The 25,326-nt window shown below is 37.5% G+C and overlaps 3 protein-coding genes across 3 annotated transcripts; 2 read left to right on the top strand and 1 right to left on the bottom strand.

The window, feature by feature from the left end:
• Positions 1-4,266: 4,266 nt before the first annotated feature.
• On the bottom strand, positions 4,267-8,257 carry rwdd2b (RWD domain containing 2B). The gene is made up of 4 exons (XM_059331374.1): positions 7,860-8,257; positions 7,163-7,230; positions 5,834-6,202; positions 4,267-5,734 (listed from the first exon to the last, which is right to left on the bottom strand). Exons 1-4 carry the CDS (start codon positions 8,070-8,072, stop codon positions 5,482-5,484), a joined length of 903 nt encoding a protein of 300 aa, XP_059187357.1. The 5' UTR covers positions 8,073-8,257; the 3' UTR covers positions 4,267-5,481.
• A 1,777-nt stretch (positions 8,258-10,034) lies between these two features.
• Positions 10,035-16,468, top strand: usp16 (ubiquitin specific peptidase 16). The gene is made up of 18 exons (XM_059332064.1): positions 10,035-10,365; positions 10,570-10,633; positions 11,343-11,548; positions 11,629-11,732; positions 11,844-11,953; positions 12,061-12,284; positions 12,381-12,476; positions 12,588-12,718; positions 13,005-13,092; positions 13,553-13,634; positions 13,745-13,836; positions 13,920-13,973; positions 14,070-14,237; positions 14,347-15,025; positions 15,220-15,314; positions 15,511-15,597; positions 15,712-15,859; positions 15,946-16,468. The coding sequence occupies exons 2-18, from the start codon at positions 10,576-10,578 to the stop codon at positions 16,065-16,067; spliced, it is 2,544 nt and encodes an 847-aa protein (XP_059188047.1). The 5' UTR covers positions 10,035-10,365; positions 10,570-10,575; the 3' UTR covers positions 16,068-16,468.
• Positions 16,469-17,748: 1,280 nt separating this feature from the next.
• On the top strand, positions 17,749-24,242 carry LOC131970597 (transcription regulator protein BACH1-like). Its single transcript, XM_059332029.1, has 5 exons — positions 17,749-17,860; positions 19,806-20,064; positions 20,822-21,988; positions 22,078-22,284; positions 22,988-24,242. Exons 2-5 carry the CDS (start codon positions 19,825-19,827, stop codon positions 23,372-23,374), a joined length of 2,001 nt encoding a protein of 666 aa, XP_059188012.1. The 5' UTR covers positions 17,749-17,860; positions 19,806-19,824; the 3' UTR covers positions 23,375-24,242.
• Positions 24,243-25,326: the final 1,084 nt, after the last annotated feature.

Below are 25,326 nucleotides of genomic sequence, written 5' to 3'. Positions count from 1 at the left end.
TAGGAAACTGTTTATAATCCACTAGCTGGTAAACAGACATGTTTTTTAATTTACAGCATTTGTCAACAATTCTAACGTATCCTATGAAGCCATATTTTATATTATTTCAACTGCATTTCACTATATTGTCAATTTGATAAATACATTAATAAACATATGTGCACTGACTACTACATACTAGTGACATATGACATTTATTAAATGTATGTATACTGCTTATGGATGCTTGTTAGGGATACTTAAAGAACAGATACGGTTCACAGCAGAGTGGAAGCTGTTTTGAAGTCTAACCCGTATATGCAGATTGCATTGATAGCTGCCTTTAATCATGAAAAAGAAATATGCATAATGCACTTCTCTAGAGAGGAAAATGTTACAAAAACGTACAGTATTTTTGCTTATTATACTGTACTGGCTGGCTCATTAAATCAAGGTTACATGTTTGGGTTTTGATCGATAGCTCATTGCATCAAACATGGGGTTTGAATACATCTGTGGAAAGTCAATATGGATGATGAGTTTCATGATGAGAACCTGGAGATTCCAGAAATGTTCTCAGTGGGTAAAAGTCTCACTTGATTGATTCAGAGGCTGATGTGTTTTTTCTCTCACTACTTTCATGATTCAGCTCCTCAATGTCACCCCAGTAATTCAACAAGAGATAAAAGTATGCAATAGTCTCACCAACAGTCTAAGTCATTTAGGTACGGCCCTGTTCCCCGCTTTCATTTAATGTAAAAATATTAATATGTCACAGAACGATGAAACGCTGTGAGGCAGCAAAGTGGAGGGAAATGAACACCACCACTGCCCCAACCTTCACCACCTGCACCACCTTGTCCCTGCAGTCCTGTGATAATGATGTTAGAGCCGCAGAAACCCCTGATCAGAGGAAACAGAAGAGCACCTGAGATTTTCAGGTACTCCAAGCAGAACCTTATTCTGCTGAGCCATCTCAATGACATGTAGCCCAAACTGTCCAAGTAGGCAGGAAAGTCATCATAGTAAGTGGCCTCTTTATACATCAATATACTATATACGTATCTGCTGTATACAGCACAGTGTGAGTTGAAGGACAGTGACATGTTCCATTGTTTTGATGCTGTACTCCAGATATGAAAGGAAATAATTACTAAGGTTAGCGTGCGAACTCCTGCTGAAGCCGTTTCAGGGTTTCACCCAGGAAATTGCACAGTAAGGTTAAGCCAACCTCTTCTAATGCATCTCTTGATATGACAAGCCTGAATAAGACAACCTAAAATAGTCACAAACAGTCATGGAAAAAATTATTAGACCATTGTTTTCTTCAATTTCTTGTTCATTTTAATGCCTGGTACAACTAAAGCTACATTTGTTTGGACAAATTTGACGATAAAAACAAAAATAGCTCATAAAAGAGTTTAATTTAAGAGCAGATATCTAGCCACTGTCCATGGTTTTCTTGATAATAACCAAAATCATTATCAAGAAAACCATGGAAAATGGCTAGATATTAGCTCTGAAATTAAACTCTTATGAGCTATTTTTGTTGTTATCATTATATTTGTCCAAACAAATGTACCTTTAGTTGTACCAGGCATTAAAATGAACAAGATATTAGAGAAAACAAGGGTGGTCTAATATTTTTTTCCATGACTGTATGTTCTGTGTTAGTCTCTTTTCCCCTAAAGATTAATGTGTTATTTCATAAGTGTATGAAGAAATCTGACTGTCCTACTTCTAATGCACTGTTTGTTTAACAGTATGTGAGTGAGAAACTGAGAATTGAGAATACAGGAAACTAAAGAAATTGCAGGGAAGTAACAATATGAAAGAATTTAATATAACTGCTAAAAAGTGGTCTACACTTAACCTGTTGTGGTGTTGTCCAAGTATTGACGAGAAGTAGTGTTAATGATTTGCACTATGTAGCTGTAGTACAGGTCAATAACACTGCTGCAATGTAGCAGTGTTAGGTAGATATCAGCAATGACCCTCAGATGGAGGGAGCTGTTGGCTATGAGGGTATGTTACCATTTTCCACATTCATAGTCATACCTCAAGGCACAAATTCATCATGGCGTGGTGTCAGGATCATATGCTGGAACATCACAAGTGCTACTTATCAGTTCACTTACTCAATGAATGAAGGACATTCACAATGTGTAACAGTAAGCCAAAGAGCACTATACGGTTTTCTAGTGAGCCATAAACAGTGGTGGAATGTAACTAAGTACATTTACTCAAGTACTGTACTTAAGTACAATTTTGAGGTACTTGTACTTTACCTGAGTATTTCCATTTTATGCAACTTTATAATTCTACACTAAATTCCACAAAATGTTGAGGCAAATATACTTTTTACTCCACTACATTTAGCTACCAGCTTTAGTTAATTTTCAGGTTGAGATTTAACATTAAAAAAACATGGTCAATCTAAAGTGATTAGACTTTTTTTTAATTAAACCACATTAAGGTATATTAAGTAGTTAAAATTAGCCTTACCTATTCAAAATTAAAACACTGCTTATATAAATGCATCAATACAAATAATCTAATAATATATTTAGAATATATAAAACAATCTGAGTGGTTCCATTCTGCTTAACAAGTACTTTTACTTTTGCTACTTAAAGTAGTATTTTCATGCTGACACTTTTGTACTTTTACTTAACTAAATTTTGAATGCAGGACTTTTACTTGTTGTGGAGCCAGTTCACATTGTGGTTTTAGTACTTTTACTTAAGTAAGGGATCCGAATATTTTCCTTCGTTGGCCATAACCTAAATATCCCCTTATATCCCCTTTTTAAAGTAAATCTTAAGGATGTGTAATCTGCTGTTCTCTACATTATTGTTGTGAAGTTATGGCAGAAATACATAAAAGGGAAAATCAATGATGCATCTTCAAAATCATCTGTGCATGGAATTACACAAATTGACTGCATGGTGGAAAAAAAATCTGTCTCTATTGAAAGAGCCTTTACAGCTAATTTCTTACAAAAGTTAGCAATTCAAACTGCATTGGTCATTGCTTTATCAAAGCTATTATAAAAGGGTGTATGTCATTACAGTAAATCATGGTAGGTGATATTGAAATTGAAATGTAGAAAGGAGGTATTCTCCGTGATTCATTTATTGTCCAGCTAATCCAAAACTTGACACAGATAAGATAGGGCAGCATTATTAAGGCACAAAAAATAAACTGCTAACTAATTGTGAATCTAGTAATGCATAAACACGTAATTATCAATTCGTCTCATTCATTTGTGTGTGAAGGAGATGCTTTATAAGCCTTTAGTGCCTGTGTCTTTGTGAAATCCTTTTATATTAAAAGAAGTCCCTGAAGTTCTGCTTTCACAACAATAATACAGTGATGAATCTGACCAGAGCTAAGAGCCAGATATCTCCTGTGGTGAATGTGTTATTTGTCTAGTTAAACATAAAATAAAGCCAATTTAACTTGAATCAATCCTAGTTATTTAGAGGGAAGAGGACTGTTTATATACAGTAGAGTTAAGATGAAGGCATCAACTCACTTATTCAGCTTAGAGGCTGTATGGTAAAAATGCTAACTGAGAAAAGGATTCTACACCCGGAAACGTAGGATGAGGGGGCGAGAGATTGCTCATCCTGATTCAGAGTATCAAATCCTGGGGGACATGCTGGAGTTGTGGATGCACATGGGAGCAGAGCTGTTAAACAAACAGACAGAAGACTCCTCTGATGAGTTTTCTCAAGAAGCAGGTTAGAGGTTTGACTGGAGTGAGTATCCACTCCCTGACCACAAAGCAATGACCCATAACATTAGGAGGAGCAGAAAAGGAGACCAACCATCAGGTGACCAACCTCTCCCAGGACAAAAGAGAAATGGGACTCAAAACTGGATCTGATCAATACTATAAAAGCTAAATAATCTTTTATAAAAAAATTTAAAAAAGATGCACAAATGAGAAATTTAGGATAGTGTCTGTTCTTATAGAGTGTTTACAGATAAAAGTCCTTGCTGTTGTAATAGTCCATATATAACCCTCTGCTATTTTACTAAAATAATCAACATTTTAATTTGTATGTTTGATTAAAAATATATCATAATATTGATATTTGTACTGCAATTCTTCTTACCAAATTACTAATAAGCTATTTATAACTAAACTTAATTTTAGATAAATGCAGATCTTTTTGGATCCAGGTTACGCATTGTATAAGATTTAAACATGTTAACAACCAAACATCTCAGGGTACTAAAGATTTTTTCCATCTTTGATTATATAATGCTGCCATCTGCTGGTCAATATAGCACAAGTAAGTTTGCAAGTAAATTCAATCCAATATCTGCAACCACTGAACTAGCTTTGTCTTCAAGGGTTGTGTCTTTGTTATTTCCTGTCATCATATAACTCTATGTTGAGTTGGATTTCACCAGGTCTAGTATTGATCTGGAACCACAGTCCTGGTGAAAAGGTAGTATTAAAAAGTACAATATGCTGATTTTCATTCGTTTAATCAGTTAATTTTTAACATAGTGTGAACTTTCAACATTATCTCCTCAAAAGGAGTTTGAACCCTGAGATAACATTTCAGTAAGATCATTGGAATTCACTGTACAGTTTATTGTGTAAGGCTACCCCGTTTTACCAGTCTTATAATGATATACCTGTGCATTGAACAATAATCTAAAAAAAATTACCCATAAAATATCAATAATCATCACATATTTGATATGATAACCTTCCATTGAACTCCAAAGGGAAAAAATCAACATGAAAATCTTTATGAAGGTTTTTTTTTAATTTCCATCTCAGTCATGGGGGGTTGTAAATAAGATTCATGTTCAATAACCACACGTTTTAATTACCAGAGCGTAATCCACAATTATGCACAATTTATCTAAGAACTAATCATTCAAAGAAAATTGGAGAGAGACTTTCCACGGTTGCGTTATCTATAATTCATAACAGGAAAATCAAAAGATTTCATAAACAGATATCTTGCATATTGTTGACTATGTTGTCCAATTATTAATGTGGTATCAGACCTGAAAATCCTATAATAGCCTCGTAGTGATACACAGTGGTGCCATTTGAGGAAAAAAACACCTAGGGCAAGGTGTGATCCTTGTAGGAGTATTAAAATTGCAAATATAACTGAGGTCCTCAAGAAAACTCTCAGATAAACATCTTTTTAATGCTTCTTTTTGAAAAACATGCCTATTAGCTAAAAACAAGTTTAAGTTTCTCAAAATTGCAGAAATGTTCTTTCTGCCTTTTATCCAAATGAAGTCCCAGGTGTAATGGCTGAGCAACATCCATAAAAAGATTATTCAGTTTTTCAGGACCATGTGACCACAAGCTTACGATCCATTTGTGTGCTTATCATGCACACAAAACTAAACCAGTAATGAATGCATTTCCATTTTTAAGTTGACACTAATTCTAGAAGTGGCTTCAGTGATAAGGCACCAGTCAAATACCTACATATATTTATTCTCTGGGTCTGACTACTACCTCCCTTCAATGCCAAAATATATCTGAAAGACGTCACAACAGCCTTTCTCATTTAAGAACTGGTAGAGCTGCCCAAGGTCCATGTGATTACCTCTGTTCCCATGGGGGTCAAACATTGCCTCTTCAAAGCCTGTGAATTTGCGCAGGGAGTCTATACTTTCAACAGTCCCGCTGTCCTCGCCTGGACGATCAAGGGGAATATCCTCTCTATGTCGAATCATGATCTTCTTCCATGTCAGAACCTTCACTCTGTGAAATGGGAAAAAGTTTGGAAAAATAATAAACCTGGGACCACAGCAGGCTTCTCACTGTGACATCAGCTACTAAAAATAACAACACTCAAGATACCTGGACCAGAACTCCTCGCAGGCAGAATGAGGACCTTCCACACACACAATACCAGGCTTTCCAGGCATGCTGAATCCTGACAGGCCCAGCTCCTTTGACCACTCCAAGATGTTCTTCCTCTTCGTCTTGTTGTAAATGTGATGACTGTAAATCCAAAGTCGGCTAAACACCTCCTGTGGCCGTGGAGAGGAAGACTCTTTCTTCGGAGTCGGTGCTGCTGATAAGCTCTTATTAGTGAAGAGCTGCAGGTTGTCTTTCACCCAGTCCACAGCGGAGAGCACACACACTTCCCCGTGGCAGTTTTCTATGAGGTATGCATTGAGATCTGTGTGGAGCTGCGTTTGCTGGGCCCTGCTGAGACCAGCACACCTAGGGCACGAATAAAACAAGCTGTTAGAAGGATTCTGAGAACATTCAAGGCCACTTGGAGTGGGAAGTTTCCTTCCTTGGGATAAAAAAACTTTTAATAGAAATATTGAAGAAGCTAAGATTTGCACTAATTTAACATTTAATAGACCTTCAGAAGGTTGATTGGCTTCCTAATCACTATGAATGACTACTCATATTCATAGACTGCTCCCATTACACTATTTTCTTAAAGCAACCAACAAGCTGTTTTTTTCTTTACTGTTACTGCAGTATTTTGCATTTTGATAAACAGTGTTTATCAGAACCTCATCTTTGCAAAATTTTTATGCAAAATTTGTAGTTTTAGTTTACTAATTCATTTTAATTATGGAAATCAGATTTTATGGTGTGTGTCATATACTAGCTACCTAGATAAAGTACACAGGAGGATTAACCCAAACTTAACTTTTCACACTTGCAGCAATTTGTTGCTCATCTATGTAATTTTCTTTAATTTAGTTTTCACATTTACCATATTAATTGCACCATTGTCCTTGGCTTCTTTTTGTGGCTCTTTGCAGGTTTGTAGAAGAAAATCTTTCTTTTCCAACAGAATAACAAAGTTGAAACGTGTACTTGAGGTATTAATGTCAGCTTAATATGAGAGTTATATGAACATGTCAGCTTTCATATTGCAGGAGCTGATTTGACCTTTTATAAGTGGCTGCTATTCACACAAGATTACTAAATGTAAAGGGTTTTTTTGTTGCCTTGCAAATTCAGCATAGATGAGTCCCAAGTCTTTGGTCTACGCAGTTCCCCTGGCCTTGTTAACATTAGATTATATTAATATATTGTGTGGATGTTTTGCAATATTATGTTTTCCAAATTGTGTGAATATATTATTATTATTCATGAAAAAGCAAATTACTTATACAAGCTCTTGAATTTACCATAAATTAGAAGTGGTTATTGGCTTACCGAACTGTTATCTCTGGTAAAACAGTGGGGTATTCAGATGGATAAGCACAGGATAGAATGACATCCATCTGGGTGGAGTGACAAAATCAGAAAAGACAGAAAAATAATCATGTTTTTGGACACATGTAATCCTCTGGAGTCCATCTATTTATTGAAAATAAACATGTTTAATTTACAGTAATGACTTTATTCATATATGATATGTAGACAAGCTGAGAAAGCCAGTTGAAAGTGCAATCATAGGAGCTTTCACAGTGTGCCATTTATGTTTGTAGACCATTTTTAAAATGTGAATTTTCTTTCTACAATGAAAACTATTACTATTTTTAATTTACATGCAAATAGACTGTTTTGTAGTTTTATTTATTTTTTTCCTGCTGTTTTTGTGTGTATAAATGGTAAAAATAATAATAATAATAATAATTAAAAAAAAAAAAAATAGACACCTGTGTCTTTTGATTGTATTTTTGGTTCCTGGCAGCTTTATACTTTAATTAAAATAAAATGAAAAATCAGACTGATAACCAAGTTTGTGTCGAGAAAAAGGAGCCATGCATGTGATGTAAGGACAGACTGAAAGATGCTAAACACAGACAGAAATTAATGCATAGGAATCTGAAAAATTTGAACCAAAATCTCCTGGACTCCAGAGGGTTAAATCACAATAGCATACTATGACAGTCGGTTATCCATTTACCCTCTCCATGCTTGCAGTGTCCAGCTTCTGTTTGATGAAAAACTGAGGTCTGGAAGGAGGGGGGCTGTCTGCTGAGGCTGAGCCCTCCACATATTCCCTGAGCTCAGCTAGAGCCACCTGGTCTGTGATCTCCAGCTCCTCCTGGCTGGGAAACATGCTGCTCAGCAGCTCTATCTCTGCAAGCTGACACTCAGCCCACTCCAAGTAAGACATACTGATAAAGGCTTCACTACTGTAATACAATACAATCACTGTTTTCAAACACTTTCTGTCACGTCATTCAAATATAGATTCACTTTGTCCAGCGTGTGAGGAATATATTTATAAGCTACATAGAAGGAGTTAAACAAGCAGGCTAATAACACATCTTAACAACTACCAGCGCTACGAGTCTTCTTATTCTTCTTCTTTGGTGTTTATTGGCGGTTGGCATCCTTTTCGTTGCATTTACCGCCATCTGCTGGACTTAACTTCTTTCATACTTTCCTTCTGTTATATTCTTTGGATTAGTCCAGTTGTGGGAAAAAAATCTCAAAAGGATTTTCCTCCCTTCTCTAGATTTCCCACCTTCTATTATATTTTTGAAATTTTCTCCTCTTATACCTGCTTTCTGCATCTTTACCTCCATCCTTTCCCTCTCCCTTTCATACCCAGGACATGCTGTTAGCACAGCTGTCTCCCTCTCCCCACAGTTACACTGACCAGTCGCATGTTTTCCTATTATATTAAGTGTGTTATTAAACCTACTGTGCCCTATTCTTAGTCTACTTATAATTACTTGTTCTGCTCTATTGTCCCCATAACACCCTGCCTCCCCTACTACACTTTTCAGTTTGTATAAATGTCTCCCTTTCATCTCCTTCTTCCAATGATGGTTCCACTGATTGAATATTTCTTTCCAGATTAGACTTTTCCCCTCTGCTTTTGATAATTTTACTTTCATTTCCACCTCCTCTTTTTTTTTTACTGCTTCCTTAGCCATTTTGTCTGCTTTATCATTTCCTATTAAACCTTGATGAGCTGGAACCAACATGAACACTATTTCCCTCCCCTGCTGTGTAAATCCTTATGTTTTTAACAGTATTTCATGTAATATTTCCTGATGTGTTTTGGCTGTCCTGTTTTTAATGCTTAATATTGATGAAACTGAATCGCTACATATAACTACCTTTCTTTCCCCTATGACCTCCACCCACTCTAAGCCATTAGTATTGCACATAACTCCACTGCATATATGCTTAAATGATCTGGGGCCGGATTCACAAAGCATTCTTAAGGAAAAAATGCTTCTTAAATCCCACTTTTTTCTTAAATTTGACAAAATTTAAGAAGATTTGGTATTCATGAAGAAATTCTTATCTTTTCTTTAGTTTCTTGTTAAGTTTTTTCCTAAGATAGAATTTGAGAAAAAATGAGATTCTTGAAAACAAAGTTCTTAGATTTCTTCTCAAATTTCTTCGCAACTTTAAGACAAGCCATCAGCAGTCCTAAAACAGCTACAGTGAAAAGATAAGTCTTGATTTGTATTTACTTGAACAAATTTGTAAGACATTTATTTGATTTCTTGAATATTTAGTTTAGCTAAATACCCTAGACTAATTTGTTTACAAATGTATTATTTTGGCAGTTGACATATAATTAAATGTCCAGTTCAGTCTGTGTGACTACAATGTACTCTTAGTAAATCACAGAGGCAGTTGTTGTATTTGATACTACTAAATTAATCATTATGGACATATTATTTTAGTTGGCCAAGTTACTGAAACCATGTCTTTACTATTATTACTTTTAGATGGAAGTTCTTTGGGTGGCAGCTAGGGACCAAAATCCACCAAGAACTCTGAGAGACTGGATGGATCCTCTGACAGTCCCTGATCCTGTCTTAATTAGACGATATAGACTCCCTAGACCCACAACTGTTTTTCTGGTGAGTGATCTTAAGTTTAAAATCTAACAACGTCTTAAGTGAGAAAACTAAGAAGTTCCTAAGACATACGACAATTCTTAAGAAAGAAAATGGTGAATAGCATTTAAGAACGTTCTTAGGAACATCTAATTTTTTTCTTAAGAATTTCCTTAGGTTTTATCTTAGGAACACTTTTGTGAATCCGGCCCCATGTTCTTTTTGACAATGTGCTATTATGACTGGGAATAACGAGCGACGTTTTCACTCGGACTGTTTCAAGCGACGCACACCGGAAATACACGTACCAAGCAGCAGCAGAAACCATAGATATCTATGGCAGAAACAGCGGCACCAACACATGTCGTTCCTCCGTTGTCTGCATGTGTCAGCTGGGATTTTTCTGCCAAATCAGCGGAGTGATTTTTCTCGAATTTGAAACTTTGTAGAACCATTTCTTGACCTGAAGTATTTTTTCTTTTTTCTTTTCTTTTTTACCGTTGTAGTCACTAAACCAATTTATCTGTGTCGGGATGAGAGAATTAACTCACACAAAGTAAACGAAACAGAAAGGTGTGAAGGTGTTAAGCTCCGTTTGTGACGGTAAGTTGACTGAACCTGAGTATGGTCATTAAGTTAAATGTTACATTACTTGTTGTTTGCTTCTGGCACTAAATGCACTGGCAGTAAATTGTACGCAGCATTAAGTAGCTTTATAATCTGATGCAACCATTAGCCAAACCTAGCGTTGCTTCAGGTTACTTTTGTGTCTTATTTCCATTCATGTCTAATTGTGTTTAATGTTAGGTGAAAATGGGGAAGAAAAGGGGGAAGGACAAAATCTCTGAGGATGATAACATTGACCTTACAGGTAAGGAATATATATCACATCGTCACCCTGTCAAAATAAACACAAAACACAAAAACTTCACCAAAATTGTAACATATGACATTTATTGATCATTTCACTCACAAAGGATGTAACAGTGGTTGGCTATTGGCATAGTAATAACACTGTGTGTAAATTATGTAACTTAAGAGAAATGAACGACTTAGGCAATTTTTTGAACATGCCTTTGTGACTTAAGCAAGATATGGTAACACTTTATTTTGAAGGTGTCTACATAAGAGTCACACAAGCCTGTCAGAAACATGACATGACAAGTATCATGAGCATTAATGTTACTTCAAAGTGTCATTAATGTTCATAACACATCCCACACCTTCAAAATAAAGTGTTACCATATCTTGCTTAAGTCACAAAGGCATGTTCAAAAAATTGCCTAAGTCACATTTTATTTTGACTTAGGCATGATAAGTCCGCTTAAGTCACACACTTGACATAGGCAATTATCTTAAAGGGGTAAAATCACATGATCTGATCAACTGAGGATGTAGGTGATTTTACCATAGGTGGCCAGCGTCATGAGGAGATGATTTAGGCAAAAAACAACAACAATTTTGACAAAAAATGACTTAGGCCATTATTTTAACAGCGTGACGATATTCATGACATATGCCAGCCTGTAGGAGGACTAGGGTGGCTCACCCACATCATGTGTGTTTTATTATCTTCATAGGTCCATCCTGCAAGCATATTAAGAAGGGAACAGAACAAACTCTTTTAAAGAAACTCTCTGGGAATTCTGATTGGACTAGTTGCCAGGACTGTAAACAGGAAGAAAATGAAGAAAATAAAGAAAATATCAGCACCATCGTACCACAGGACTCTGAAGAGGAAAAAGAAACGGCGCCCATATGGATGTGCTTGAAATGTGGTCATAGAGTGAGTATAATTCAACCTCTCACTTATATTGTGTCTTCAGTGACTGTTTCCTAAATGACCAGAGACATATTTTCTACTAGGGATGTGGAAGAAACTCTGAGAATCAGCATGCCATCAAACATTATGAGACGCCGCGGTCAGAACCACATTGCCTGGTGGTCAGTTTGGACAACTGGAGTGTATGGTGAGCATGTTGCTGTTTGTTAAAAACAGAAACATAAGTTGTAAAAAAAAGAAGAAAAAAAAGATGTGGAAAAAAACAAACTTATTTTTTCATGTGTTGCCAAAATTGCAGGTGTTACATATGTGATGAAGAAGTCCAGTACTCCAGAACTGGACATTTGGCTCAGCTGATTACTAACCTAAAAAAGCAAACCTCTGCAGATTCCAAGAGGCAGCCGAGAAGTAGGTCCCATTGGAAACTTTAACAACATTGCATATTTTTTGTTATTTTTTTCAAGATGTATGCTGGGAAGTATGTCTCTATAAGCATGTCCTGTTTGGTTATATAGAAGTAAAGGAAGAAGACAGCCTGTTGGAAGCTGATCGGAAAACAGATATTGTGAAAACAAAGGAGAGTGAGGATGAGGAAAACAAGCTCAACCAAAAGAAAAATGTCAAAAAAGAGAGTGTTGGAAAATCACAGAAGTCTGGTACATCTGAAGACAAAGGTGGTGTTTCAGTAAAGGGTCTGAGCAACCTTGGAAACACATGTTTCTTTAATGCAGTCATTCAGGTAAGATTGGGCTTTATACTAAGTAAGCTTTGAGTTAAAGTGAGAGACATCTTGAGTTCTAGAGTTGTTATGAATTGGTGTCCTTTTCTTTTGCAGAATCTCTTTCAAACGCATCTTTTAAGACAGACTCTCAACAAAGTGACAGAAGAGAAAATTAGTCTTAACATTCAACCTGTTGCTTCCTCCAATCTGGTGTGTTGCCATGATTCTTTAAATGTTTGTTTTTAATTGCAAAGATGTGAGAATTGTCCTGGTTAATGTGCACAGTTTATAACTAAAAGACATGTTTTATTGTGGTGTCAGGAGCCTATCACCATGCAGTTGGAGCAGCCAGGATCCCTGACTTTGGCTATGTGTCAACTACTCAATGAGATCCAGGAATCCAAGAAGGGTGTGGTAACACCGCGGGAGCTGTTTACACAAGTTTGTAAAAAGTGAGTGTGATTCCAAGTTGAGGTATAACTAAGCTTTAGATGTGTTTTTCCCTAGAAACAGAAACATCACACCAGATCACATGGGAAAACATTTTTAGAGGACTGTGGGGGAAATAGCACGTTGATCCCAAAAGACACATTTTTACCCAAATTTGAATTTTTGGACATAAGGAAAACATGAGTAAATGCATAAGGAACACTACTGGATTACAGAATGTCATAAGAACCTAAAACCGCCAACAATAATGGACCAGCCCTTTAAGTGTGTCTCTTTTCCTTTCTGCAGGGCTGCCAGGTTCAAAGGATTTCAGCAGCAAGATAGCCAGGAGCTGCTTCGCTACCTTCTGGATGGGATGCGAGCTGAGGAAATCAAAGTATGAATTCAGTTTTAAATAGATCTCAAACAGTTAACAGTAGCTGTCTAAGTGGCGATGTTTTGCCCAGCAGTGTATTGTATTGACAGTAGAACATTACTTCAGTGAATACATTACTTTTAGGTCAGCTGATGTGTTCTGCACTGTGCATTTAGATTTCATTTACAGACTCATTGTCAACAATACATTCAGATTCTAAATTTAATCAAAGATTGAGGACATGTTTTGTGTGAAATGCAAAGAATCGTGGCTAAAAACACTTTTTTCAGTTTTCGTTTAATGACCTTAGGGATTTTGTTCTCCCGGAAAGGTACTCCAATAGGCTGGTTAATTTTCATTTTCATTTTCAGAGTGTTAAGAGGCTGAAATGATGTAAATCATATGTCTATAAGAGCGCCTCTTTATGGTTTGTCAGAAGGTTATTCTTATTGATAATTAAAGATTGTGTTTTTCTCTACAGAGGGTAAGCTCAGGGATCACAGTGGCATTGAAAGAATCTAGAAAAGGCACGGATGGAGAGCAGCTGAAAACATTAGTTAAAGGTAAGTAACTGGGCTATAAATAATAAATTAGTCAGTGTCATGCGAGTGTGCTGTAGTTGGTACTGCTAATAGTGAAATGATGCCCTCTGACAACAAAGTTCTGATTTCAGAGTACGAGAAAAATGGACTTCCAAAAAACCTTGTTGACCAAGTTTTTGGTGGTGAGCTGACCAGCACTATAATGTGTCAACAGTGTAAAACGGTATGTATTGTGGACAAAATGTCGGTTAACCTGAAAGTGTCATATCGTTGTCAAGCTAAATGGCCATTACTTTGCACTTACAGGTGTCTGTAGTCACAGAGATGTTCTTGGATCTTTCCCTTCCTGTTTCCGATGAGGTAAAGCCCTCTGTTTTTTGACAATTACTTAGCAGTTATTTTGTGTTTTTATGTGTGTGTTACATGTATGTACCCCATGGTTACTATATCTTACAGGCATACAGAAAGAAGAACCAGAAAAAAGCAGTTCAGAACATCAAGGAGTCAAGCCAGGATGGCAGAAACAGCCCTGCTTTGACGAACGGGAATGATGACATTCCCATTGGGTCCGGCAGCAAGTACCAGCAGAAGAAAGCCAAGAAGCAGGCAAAGAAGCAGGCAAAGGTACCTCAGTATTTTGGACCTTAATTCAACCTTTATAAAGCAAGAGTGTTTGCTCATTGTGCAGAAAAAAATTAAATAATCTGTATTGTTTCCTTATCTTGGCTTACAGCATCAAAAGAGGCAGCAAAAGATTGAGGGCAGAGTCACTCTGGACAGTCTGTCATCGCCAAGCAACACAGAGGGCGAACACAATGAGCCTACTGCAGATGGGGAAAATGCTGACAATGAAACGCATGAAGACATCCCACTAGATGAAGGAAATCTGACTCAAGTCATTGTGTCTGAACAGGACCAGGAGAACCTTGACACAGTCCAGGATGAAAAGGAGAAAGAAGAGGATGAGGATTCAGTGATCGAGTGCGACTCATCAGCTACATCCTCACTCAGCAACCGTTTTACCGTCTTATCAGAGGAGCAGAACTCAAATGAAAGTGTCTTGGAGGATGACAAAACATCTGACGTGGATCTGGAAGGAGAAGAAGACTCACAGCTGGTGAGTGAAATGGAGAAAGTAACCCTGGATGATGCCTTCATAGAAGAATCCAACGCTGCGGAACAAAGCATGGAGATAGAAGATGAGCCGCTAGAAGCTAAAGAGTACACTGTAGTATGTCAGGACCCAGAGCTGGCCTTCCAAACTCTGGCTGCTAGGATGACCCCTGAGAAACAGGAGTGTTCAGTCCAGTCCTGCCTTTTTCAGTTCACAGAAGTGGAAACCCTCACACAGAACAACAGCCTGCTATGTGTCACCTGCACTAAACGGCAGCCAAACAAAGACAAAGCTGGAGGTGTGTGGACTTTCTCTGACTGCTCTTTTGTGCTGTACAGTATCACAAATCCAGTAATTCTAACAAGACAAGGAGCCACTTAAATTGTGCATCTTTGATCTTTTTTTGTTTTGCTGCTTCTTTTTATCTATGCCAATTCACTTTTCCATTCGTGGATTAATGAAGTTCATTGTTTGTATATGCACTTTGTTTAGGCTCCAAGAAGAATGTCTACACTGATGCCTTGAAGCAAATGCTGATCTCCTCTCCCCCACCAGTACTTACCCTTCATTTGAAGAGATTCCAACAGGTAAGACGGTTGAATAAGATTTGAGCATTTGTGCACCTTTGATCCAGTCAGCCAAGCTTTAATTATTCAGAGAGCTGTGAACCAACTATTGAAAGAGAATGACACATTATTTTGTTTTCATCATTTTTGTTTTTTGTTTTTTGTAAGGCAGGGAAACACTTTTATGAAATTTGAATGAGATCACTGTTTTCTCTAGAACGGATATAGTATTTGTAAGGTGAACAGACATGTCCAATTCCCCCTGATGCTGGATCTCGCTTCCTTTTGTGCCATTAAATGCAAGGTAAATATTCATATTGAAAGCTTTTATTTAATATTACTAATTGTGTAGGCCTGTTGGAAATTGTATCATTGTTTTTATTTAGTTTGAGAATTAAAAAAAGTTGTTTCCAAACAGAACTTGACAGAGGGAGATACTCAGATTTTGTACAGTTTGTACGGTATCGTTGAGCACAGCGGAACAATGAGGTCAGGTCATTACACAGCCTACGTGAAAGCACGACCTGAATTCCCTAAAGCCTCGTCCAACGGATTTGCAGCTGAAGGTAAGTGTGCCCGGGAGTGACAAACAATAGAAATAACTTGGTATTCGTGTTAAATGGACCTCCACTAACTCATCACTTCCTGTCAGGACATGCAGAGCCACCCGGAGGATCCTGGTTCCATATCAGCGACACAAGCGTCCAGCCTGTGAGCGAGAGTAAAGTCCAGAGTTGTCAAGCCTACCTCCTCTTCTATGAAAGAATCCTATAATCGAACAGTGCCTCACTACTCAGGAAATCCAAACTGGCCAACCTGCTGCTGCTGCTGCTTTAGCTCCGCAGTATAAGGGACCGCAAACAGAATGAAATAGAAGGGACATTTGACATTGTTGACACTACATTACAATGGTGTCACAGTTTCTCAAATATGAAATAGGACTATCTGTACGTTTCTCACAATCATGGGAGTTTGGCAATGTGTGCAATGAAAGTCAAGATGGACATTGAACAAGTTGTGTTATTCGATTTGTATTCATGAGAGAAAACAATTTCATGGGATCAATAAGCGTTGGTAGGAAATAACTTTTTAAAATAACACATATTTATATGGCTATTTTTTATCAGTGTCATGTAATAAAATGCCTCAAAATGAGAACAGTTTCTCCTTTTTTTATTTTTATTTTTTTTAACTTTACTAAAGCAACATGGTGCAATACAAGACAATACACCAATAAAACGTGGTCAGGGGGTTTCAACAATACAGAGGCAAGCTTTCATACAAAAACATTGTAAAGTGTACATAAATTCAAAGTTTTTATAGCTTTCATGTTGGTAGATTTCTTAATAGACTTAATATATTGTTTGTTTCATTTTCAAAGACAAAGAGAGGTTTTTGATTAACATAACGACATTTATGGATATGCCATTTGGCATATCTTTTGCATTTATGGATATGCCATTTGGCATATCTTTTGCAGAAGGAAAGTCAGTGAAACCAAACGGTATATGTTCAAAGCACAGGGACAAATGAGGTTCAATCGAAAAAGAAATCAGGTTACAAATATCTTCCCATAATTTAGTTGAGAAAGGGCAAGACCAAAATAAATGAAAAACATCTTCAGGGTGTCCTTCACAGTAAGAGCAGTTTAAGTCTGTCTTTCTTAAATCTTTGTTAAAAAAAAAAAAATGTATATGGGTAAATTCTGTGAATTATCTTAAAAGATACTTCTTTAACCTTATTGATTATATATCTAGCAGTTTTGTTTTTTTTGTTTTAATTTATTGAAAGTCAGGTATTACAAACAGTAAAAACAGAACATTAATACAAAACAAAAACAATGCGAGGGGGTCACAGTATACAAAATAATGATGAATTATTTATTTAATTATAAATATAATTATTTATTTAATGATGAATTAATTATTTTATTAAGTATGTTATAAAGAGTGCATAGCTCAGGTTTTGATGGCTTTTCTGTTTGTTGAAGGTTGGATTGTTGTAATGTACTGTTTGAGCTCCTCAAAAATTAAAAAAGATGGTTTGTGATTAGAGAATTTGGATTTGTGTATATGGTATTTTGCAAGTAGAACAATCAGGTTGATAATGAAAAATTGGTCTTTGTTGTTCGTAGGATATGAGAGGAACCCAAACAGTACATTTATATATGTAAGAGAGACACCAGATTAAATATTCTGGGAAATGAATGTACAGACATCTTGCCAGAAAACGGATACAAATGGACAGGACCAGAACAAATGACAAAGATCTTCCTCACACTGCTTGCAGAATGAGCAGTTCACGTCAATGTCTTCTGTATCTACGTAGAAATAAACTGCAGGGATAAAACCTATGAATCATTTTAAAAGACACTTCTTTAACCGATCAAAGACAGTTTCTCCTGTCATCTGCTTTCTTGCTGACTCTTGCATTGAGCATGCGCAGTAAGTGCTGACAGTTTTTCCTGGTCTGATCTGTCACATGACGGAGAACGCCTGGCTCCGGATGGCCAGAAACACCTTTGCCCAACATTTACCAATGGTAGTGTTATAACTCTAATATGGCAGGTCAGTGGACATTTTGCATTTTAAAATATATATTATAAAGTACTCTTTCAGCATGTTGTTTTTAGACAATAACAGGAAGATGGGTTCGATCGGTAGAGTTGTAGCTAACGGTCTGGCCTGTCGTAAACCCTTTCCCTGATCACTTTCGATCATTATATAAGAAAGTTATCTTGATGAACATGTTGTGGATCGTTAATAACATAACGTGCTTATCGTAACTTTTATATGTTTCGTTACGTATCTTCACCAGGCCCAGTTGGGTAACTCAGCTAAACATGAGTCAGCATTTTAAAGTCGCTGCCCAAGGTACCGAGTTAAATAAAATGTAGCCTGGCTGCAGAAATATACTGTTCATCTAACTAGTAGCTAGATAATGACACTTTGCCAGAAGGTTGTCGGGCTAATTCTTTACTCCAGTCAGTGATATATTAACATAAGTAATATTTAACTGTTAACTACACCATCATCATCATCATCATCATCTCTCTCTCTTTTGTTTTACTGAAGTTAACCTGGAGCATCGTCACTCTGTTAAAATAATCGCCTAACTCATTTTTTCAAGTTTTGCAGGAAAAACAAAAAAACTTCACCAAAAGTGTGTTATATGACATTTATTGATCATTTCACTCAAAAAGGATGGCTATTGTCATAGTAATAACACCGTGTGTAAATTATGTAACTTAAGAGAAAGTTTGACAATTTTTTGAACATACCTTTGTGACTTAAGCAAGATATGGAAACACTTTATTTTGAAGGTGTCTACATAAGAGTCGCACAAGCCTGTCAGAAACATGACATGACAAGTATCATGAGCATTAATGTTACTTCAAAGTGTCATTAATGTTCATGACACATCCCACGTCATGTTTATGACACGCTCATGTCACTCTTATGTAGACACCTTAGAGTAAAGTGTTACCAATATTAGTGTCAATATTAAAACACTGATAAACTAAACTGATAACTAAACAATCTCCCTCTAGCTCTTCTTTGCTGGGTTCTTATCTGATGCCTATGAATGTGGCAAATTGTCAAAGAAGTGATGATCTTAAAGGGGTAAAATCACATGATCTGATCAACTGAGGATGTAGGCGATTTTAACAAAGGTGGCCGGCGTCATGAGGAGATGATTTAGGCAAAAAAAAAAACAATTTTGACAAAAAATGACATAGGCAATTATTTTAACAGTGTTTTAACAGTGTGACGATAAGCAATATTTAACTGTTAACTACACCATCATCATCATCATCATCTCTCTCTCTCTCTCTCTCTCTCTCTCTCTCTCTCTCTCTCTCTCTGTCAGGGTACAGTAGCATCATGCATAAGGCCAGGGCATTTAACTGATATTTTCTGCAGTCCATAAAAATAATACCAGTTAAGTGCCTGTCGCAAAGTGGTAGTTTCCTCTAAAATTGCAATACTAAATTAAATTTCCTCAAATCTGATATGCTGTATGTATTTTGGTCATTTGGCTCTGAAGTTCCCAATGAAATGACAAAATAAGTACTTATTTGTCAAGTAACTCACACAGGAGAATACAAAATAGGCTTTACAATAAGGTTATTTCATTAAGACTATTTATAGGATTACCAGAAAACATGCTATATCGTGAACTATATTATTGAGATATGAAATGACCTGTATTGCACACATAGCCCAGCCCTAATTACACAGCAATAACAGTAATGACAAGAAGAAACTCCTCCTTAAAAATGTGATGGATTGCTGTATATGACTGCAACAAAACACTCTCTGCTAAAACAAAATCTACCAGGGCTACCAATAACGATTGTCATATTATTAATTTATCTATGGATTATAAATAACTTCATCCAGGCAGTGCAAAATTGTTGCAGGTTAATTTTCTCTCAACAAACTGATTGATTGTTGACCAATCACTGCCACTCAAACAGTTTATTGTGATCCCTCTCCTTCTGTCACACAGGCTGAACTCAAAAGAAACCATGTCGCGCCAAGATCCTGGTATGTCAGTGTTCACCTTTCAGTCTGCAGTGCACAGCGCCCATGTTCTCCAGTGTCTGAATGACCAGAGGCAACGGGACTTCCTGTGCGATGTAACGGTGGTGGTGGAAAACAGAGGTTTTCGGGCCCATTGCTCTGTCTTGGCTTCCTGCAGTGAATACTTTCACAGCAGGGTTAGCAATGGTACCAGACAGAATCCCATCATCACCTTGCCTGATGAGGTTGGTGTCCTGCTGTTCAGCTGAAGTATTCAGGGGGAAAATGGCAGTGAAGATTATTTGATCTGGGCATGAATGCATTGTTAGTTACAATTTCAATATGAGCAACAGCTGAATTAATGTGTTATATTTTGAATTGATAAGTGATCCGGCTTTTACATTAGCAAATAAGTCAGTTATGCATGTGAGGACACTAGTGGCCTGAATATATTTAAACAGAAGTCCACAATCAGCACACTGTAAATAATGCACTTTGGGCATCCTGAACAAATGGAACTGATCTTTGAATTTCTAAAATGTTATATTGCTTTTATGAGTATATGTGCAAAACTAGTCCCCAAAAAGTTTCTTAACAATTTTAAATTGTTATCACATAGACCAGAAAGCTCATGTGACATTGAACATGCTGACACTACAGTATCTATTTTTTTCCAGCAGTAGATGTCTATGTGTAACATGACTGTTGGTCCAATTTGCAGCCCTTGCAATGTGACTCATGCCCGTGCACAAACGTACGCCCTGTAGATAAAAATGTAGCACTATTCTATTTCAAGCTTTGTTGATTGTAGATGGATATGAAGTACTCACTGAGCTTTAAATTGTAAAATATGCTGTACTGAAGATGTGGATATCCTATGTTTCTTTATTAGCTGGTTACCTTTCTAGTGTATTTATATTCTGGTAATTAATAGTTGTTGTTTAAATCTTAAGGTGTGAGTTTTATTCTATCAACAATATGCTGTATCATCTTTTCCCACAGGTGACTGTTGAGGGTTTTGAACCTTTGCTTCAGTTTGCCTACACATCAACACTGCCCTTCACCAAAGAAAACATTCACGCCATTCACAGTAGTGCTGAGTTTTTAGGATTTCACAACTTGGAGTCAGCATGCTTTGATTTCCTTATCCCAAAGTTTTCTGAAGGCAAAAGAACCTCACAGGAGGTCAGGCGTAGAGCCTGTTGTCTAAGTCGAGATCCCAGTGCCAGTGTTGGCCCCAGCGTAGAGAGCAGCCAACCAAAATCATTTGAGTCACACAGCTCAGTGCCTTCAAGTGGTGATGAACAAACAGATTTCCCATCACAGTGTCCTCAGAGTGCACAGGGTCAGGCGAACAGCGGGGAGGAACACTTCTGTTTGGAGAACTGTGGGCCACAAATGGCCCCCTTATCTCTGGAGTTAACAGCAAATGGCGTGTGCCCCATGTTGTCTTTGCCATGCCCAGACTCCAGCAAAGCAGATCATCCCTCTCAGTTCAGCGAAAGAGACATTTTAGACATAGGAGATGTGTGTAATCAAAGTGAGTTGAGTTTGGCAGACTGTGGCTTACCCTGTGAGCTGTCAACCCCAGGGGATGTGAATCCGCCAGAACTCATTGAGCCAGCAGGCAGAGATGTTAAGCAGACTGTTGAGACGCTTGGTGCTGAAACTGACTGCAATCCCAATTCATGTCCACTCAACACATCAGGGACGGAAGACTGCAGTGACTTATTAGAGCAGAATGAGGCTGGCCTTGAACAGAAAATGGAAGGTGATCTCTCAGACCCTACACTAACTGCTCTAAGCCACGAAGAGGGAATTGGGGAGAGAAGCAGTGTGGAGAGGGAGGTGGCTGAACATCTGGCTAAGGGATTTTGGCCTGACCTATGCCCATCTCAGGCTCAGCCACTCCCATTGGAACACATGGACCAAAACAATCTGGCAAAAGCATCTGACTTTCACTGGCTTAAGCAGCTCGACCTGAGCTCCAGTGTAGGAGACTGTCCCTTCCTGAGGGATTTTGGGACAGGTGATGACCCAGCCACACGCACTGACACCCTGTCCCAGTCGGAGAAGAGCCCCTACATGTCCTCCTCGCTCAACTCTGGGGACGACTCAGATTTGGACACAGATGAAGATGCCGAGGCCAACAGCAAAAGAGCAGCAGAGGTCACTATGATACACAGCTCATGTTTTAGTTATTGATAGTGGAATATGTTACGTACAATAAATCTAACTCCTAAACGTGTGCTCTACAGATTCAGCTCCCATTCCCAGTGGAGCAGATCTCAGCGCTGAGCCGGAGTGCCTTCCAGCAGCTTCTTAGACACCATCCTCTGACTCAAGACCAGCTGGAGTTTGTCCATGACGTGCGTCGACGAAGCAAAAACCGCGTGGCTGCACAGCGCTGTCGAAAGAGAAAACTAGACAGCATACAAGAACTAGAATGTGAAATCAAAAAATTAGTAAGTTGCATTTAATATGTCTAATATGGTATTTTCAACATGTTGTAACACATAATATACGATTGGATTTAGTGTCTATTTGCCCTTTATTGACCTCTAGTGGTGCAGAGTGTGAACTGCAGGAGTGTACGGACAGAGATACAAGAGAACGGATCTGATTAGAATTTAATGCTTCACAATGCAAAATGTTGTATCCACACTGCTTTATCATTTGCTCTTGGTATGAGATGAAAGTCTTAACATTTTTGACTAAAACTTGCTTGCATTTAATACAGGCCTGTGCTGTTAAGTGTTTAGAAATGTACATAGATCAGAGGAGATTAACATAGCCTTTGCTGCACAGCTAACCGGTTTCACTCAAAAGTTCAGTTAGATTGAAGCTGTGTGAGGAGCATTGGACAATAACAATTTATGATAGCAGGTTAAGTCATCTACCCCCCTTCTTCATAGATATAACTTGGGTGTAAATCATTTAGTAGATAGATTGAACAGACTGGAGCAGAAAACTTAAATACTATAGGCTGATGAAGGAATATTAATGGGTAGGATCAATGAACCATTGAAACAAATAATGTCTGAATAACTATTTACTAAGCTCCTCTGAGTGATTCTTTCATTGTAAAGAGTTAATTTGTCCACAAAGGCATATCTAATGTTGAGAAGTCAAGGAACTGAATGAACTTTACTTTGTTTCTCTCTACAGAAAACTCAGAAAGAGCAGCTGCTGCAGGAGCGAACTGAGCTCGTGCAAAACCTGGAGGAGACGAGGCAGAGCCTGTGTGGGTTATATAAGGGTGTCAGCATTGACTCTGGCTCTGATCAGGACCACTTGCAGCTTCTTGCCAAAGTCTCCTCGTCAGACTCCCCCATGTCATCCCCTAGCCTTTTGGGTAAAGATGAGGAGTCCCAGATCACTATTGAAATGGTAAGTTGTTCCTCAGAGTATGACCCAAGCAAGCTGCCTGCAGGCTCAGTTCAGACGGCTGCACCAGCGGCTGGCACACAGACAGAGGATGCAGGTTCTCCACAGAGCTGCCCTGTTCCTGCGCCTCAGCTCGATGTCTGTCTGGACATTAACAACAGCTTATAATTGGACTAAATTTCCATTTTAATGTTCTAATCTTACAGGACCAGGAAGCAGGGGTTGGACACTGAGTATTTACTGTAATCCCTTTTTTGGGATAGATATGCTTTCCTGTGTATGTAACTGACCGGTTTTCTGCCTGATGTAGGTATCTTAAAGTGACATAGAGAAATGTCAGATATCCTTTACTGTATTTCTAATATGCATTTCACCGTGGTAAATACAAACTCCAGTATTTATCACTTATCCAAATGTTTCAATTTCTAAATTAGGAGGATGCGTCTTAAAATTGAGTTTGTTTTTCTCAGGGAAACTCATAACCTGACTGTGTTTTGATAACTAAAAGAATTCTTGCTGCATACCCACCCCTGGCACACATGGTTATGAAATCAAGATGTTTCTTTAATTAATCTATCATTATATTCTTAGCACATTCTGTATTATTATACCACTAGACTGTTTCCTGGAATATTATGCACAGCACTAACATAACTTTTTTTTACTGTAGATTACGAAGAATTGTTACAGCTAACATTAATTCTAAACAGCATTATCTGAATGCCAGTGCATAGTTTGAATCAATAACTGTTAGCTTTCCCCAAATATTTGAGGAATAGCTCCGGTGTGTCTGAAAGTATTACAAGGGAACATAAGAATTGTATTTGATGCAAAATGTGCCTTATGCAGTAGTGTAGTATCAGTACAGAAAGGTAAAGGCAATCTTTGTATATTCTTGTCTCAAGCACTGTTGCACATTAACCCAATACCCATATTGATGGCATTCTCTTACGTAAAGATCATGTCTTCATTTTCAGTATTTTTTATTAAATGCTTTCATGTATTATAGATTTAAATAAACAACACTTTGTTACCATTTAGTTTGTTTGTTTTCAACCAGAAAGAAAGAATATTGCCCCTTCTATTGGTGCACAGTACCACAGTGTGGCCAGTAGATGGAAGTACAACTCAATGTACCTCACCAGCTATGCTGACCCTAAATTGACTGACTAGAACACTATGACAATATTAATTGCAGATTTGTCTGCAAGAGATTGCGCTTTCTTTAAGAGATATTTATGCCAGCTCAAGGCCTGAAGTTGCAAAACATTTGTACACTTGAGCCACCAACATCCATAGCTAAAAATAATAATTATAATAATGGTAATATTAATCTGAAACATGTAGTGTTGCTGATCCCAGACTGTTCAGTTGGCATTGGTGGACATGACATAATCAACAAAACAAAAAATTATATTCAGAAAGAAAGTTTGGCTGAGCTCTAAATGAGGAACAGGAAGCTGGTTCAGAACTACTTTTTACATAATTTTTACATAAACAAAATGACTTTGTCGCCTTAAATTAATCTGCTCTTTTATCACAAGACTAAGGTTTTATGAATATGGATTTAGACAAAACCTCCACCTGAAAATTACATTACTGCTACCACTAATATCACTGGATCAACAGTTGGAGCTGAACTGTTGTCTGTAGATTTATTGGATCTAGGGGATCATTTGGAAGACTAATAATAGGACTAAATTAGGGTTGAAATTAAAGGTAGACTCAGATGAGGCTGATAAATGACCTAAGCTAGGTAAGAGTGAAGGCATCCAGAGACGCTGCAGACAGGAAATTGGAAAATGTAACGTGTGTGACAGCCATCCTTGTAACCCAGCAGTGCAAACTGAGTGGCAAGAGTCATTATGCTGTACGGAGGAAGCAAGGAAGAGGTCCTCCCAAATAAAACTATTAAAACCCTATGTATCATGTTCCAGACTTACAGTTGTAAATCAGTGAAGCATAGAATATAAAGTTTAATGCTTTGTTTTTCTTAAACTATCAAATTTACAGCGTAATTTAAACAAAGCTGTCTGTGTAGCCGTACATGCTGCTTTCATTCTTTAAGAAGCAAAGCAACTCATGGAACTAACTTTATTCCCTTTTACACACATTCATAT

This window comes from Centropristis striata, chromosome 4 (genome assembly GCF_030273125.1).
Source record: "Centropristis striata isolate RG_2023a ecotype Rhode Island chromosome 4, C.striata_1.0, whole genome shotgun sequence".
In the NCBI taxonomy this organism is placed as follows: domain Eukaryota; kingdom Metazoa; phylum Chordata; class Actinopteri; order Perciformes; family Serranidae; genus Centropristis; species Centropristis striata.
The sequence above is the reverse complement of the archived record's forward strand: the minus strand, read 5'-3'. Positions and strand labels throughout refer to the sequence as shown.

Coding starts and splice junctions, on each gene's coding strand:
- rwdd2b (XM_059331374.1), bottom strand. CDS start 8,072: ATGTCTTACTTGGAGTGGGCTGAGTGTCAGCTTGCAGAGATAGAGCTG. Junction 7,231..7,859: donor ACACTGCAAGCATGGAGAGG/GTAAATGGATAA, acceptor CACTCCACCCAG/ATGGATGTCATTCTATCCTG. Junction 5,735..5,833: donor TGCGAGGAGTTCTGGTCCAG/GTATCTTGAGTG, acceptor CCCATTTCACAG/AGTGAAGGTTCTGACATGGA.
- usp16 (XM_059332064.1), top strand. CDS start 10,576: ATGGGGAAGAAAAGGGGGAAGGACAAAATCTCTGAGGATGATAACATT. Junction 12,285..12,380: donor TCTTTAATGCAGTCATTCAG/GTAAGATTGGGC, acceptor TTTCTTTTGCAG/AATCTCTTTCAAACGCATCT. Junction 14,238..14,346: donor AGGCAAAGAAGCAGGCAAAG/GTACCTCAGTAT, acceptor CTTGGCTTACAG/CATCAAAAGAGGCAGCAAAA.
- LOC131970597 (XM_059332029.1), top strand. CDS start 19,825: ATGTCGCGCCAAGATCCTGGTATGTCAGTGTTCACCTTTCAGTCTGCA. Junction 20,065..20,821: donor TCATCACCTTGCCTGATGAG/GTTGGTGTCCTG, acceptor CTTTTCCCACAG/GTGACTGTTGAGGGTTTTGA. Junction 21,989..22,077: donor ACAGCAAAAGAGCAGCAGAG/GTCACTATGATA, acceptor TGTGCTCTACAG/ATTCAGCTCCCATTCCCAGT.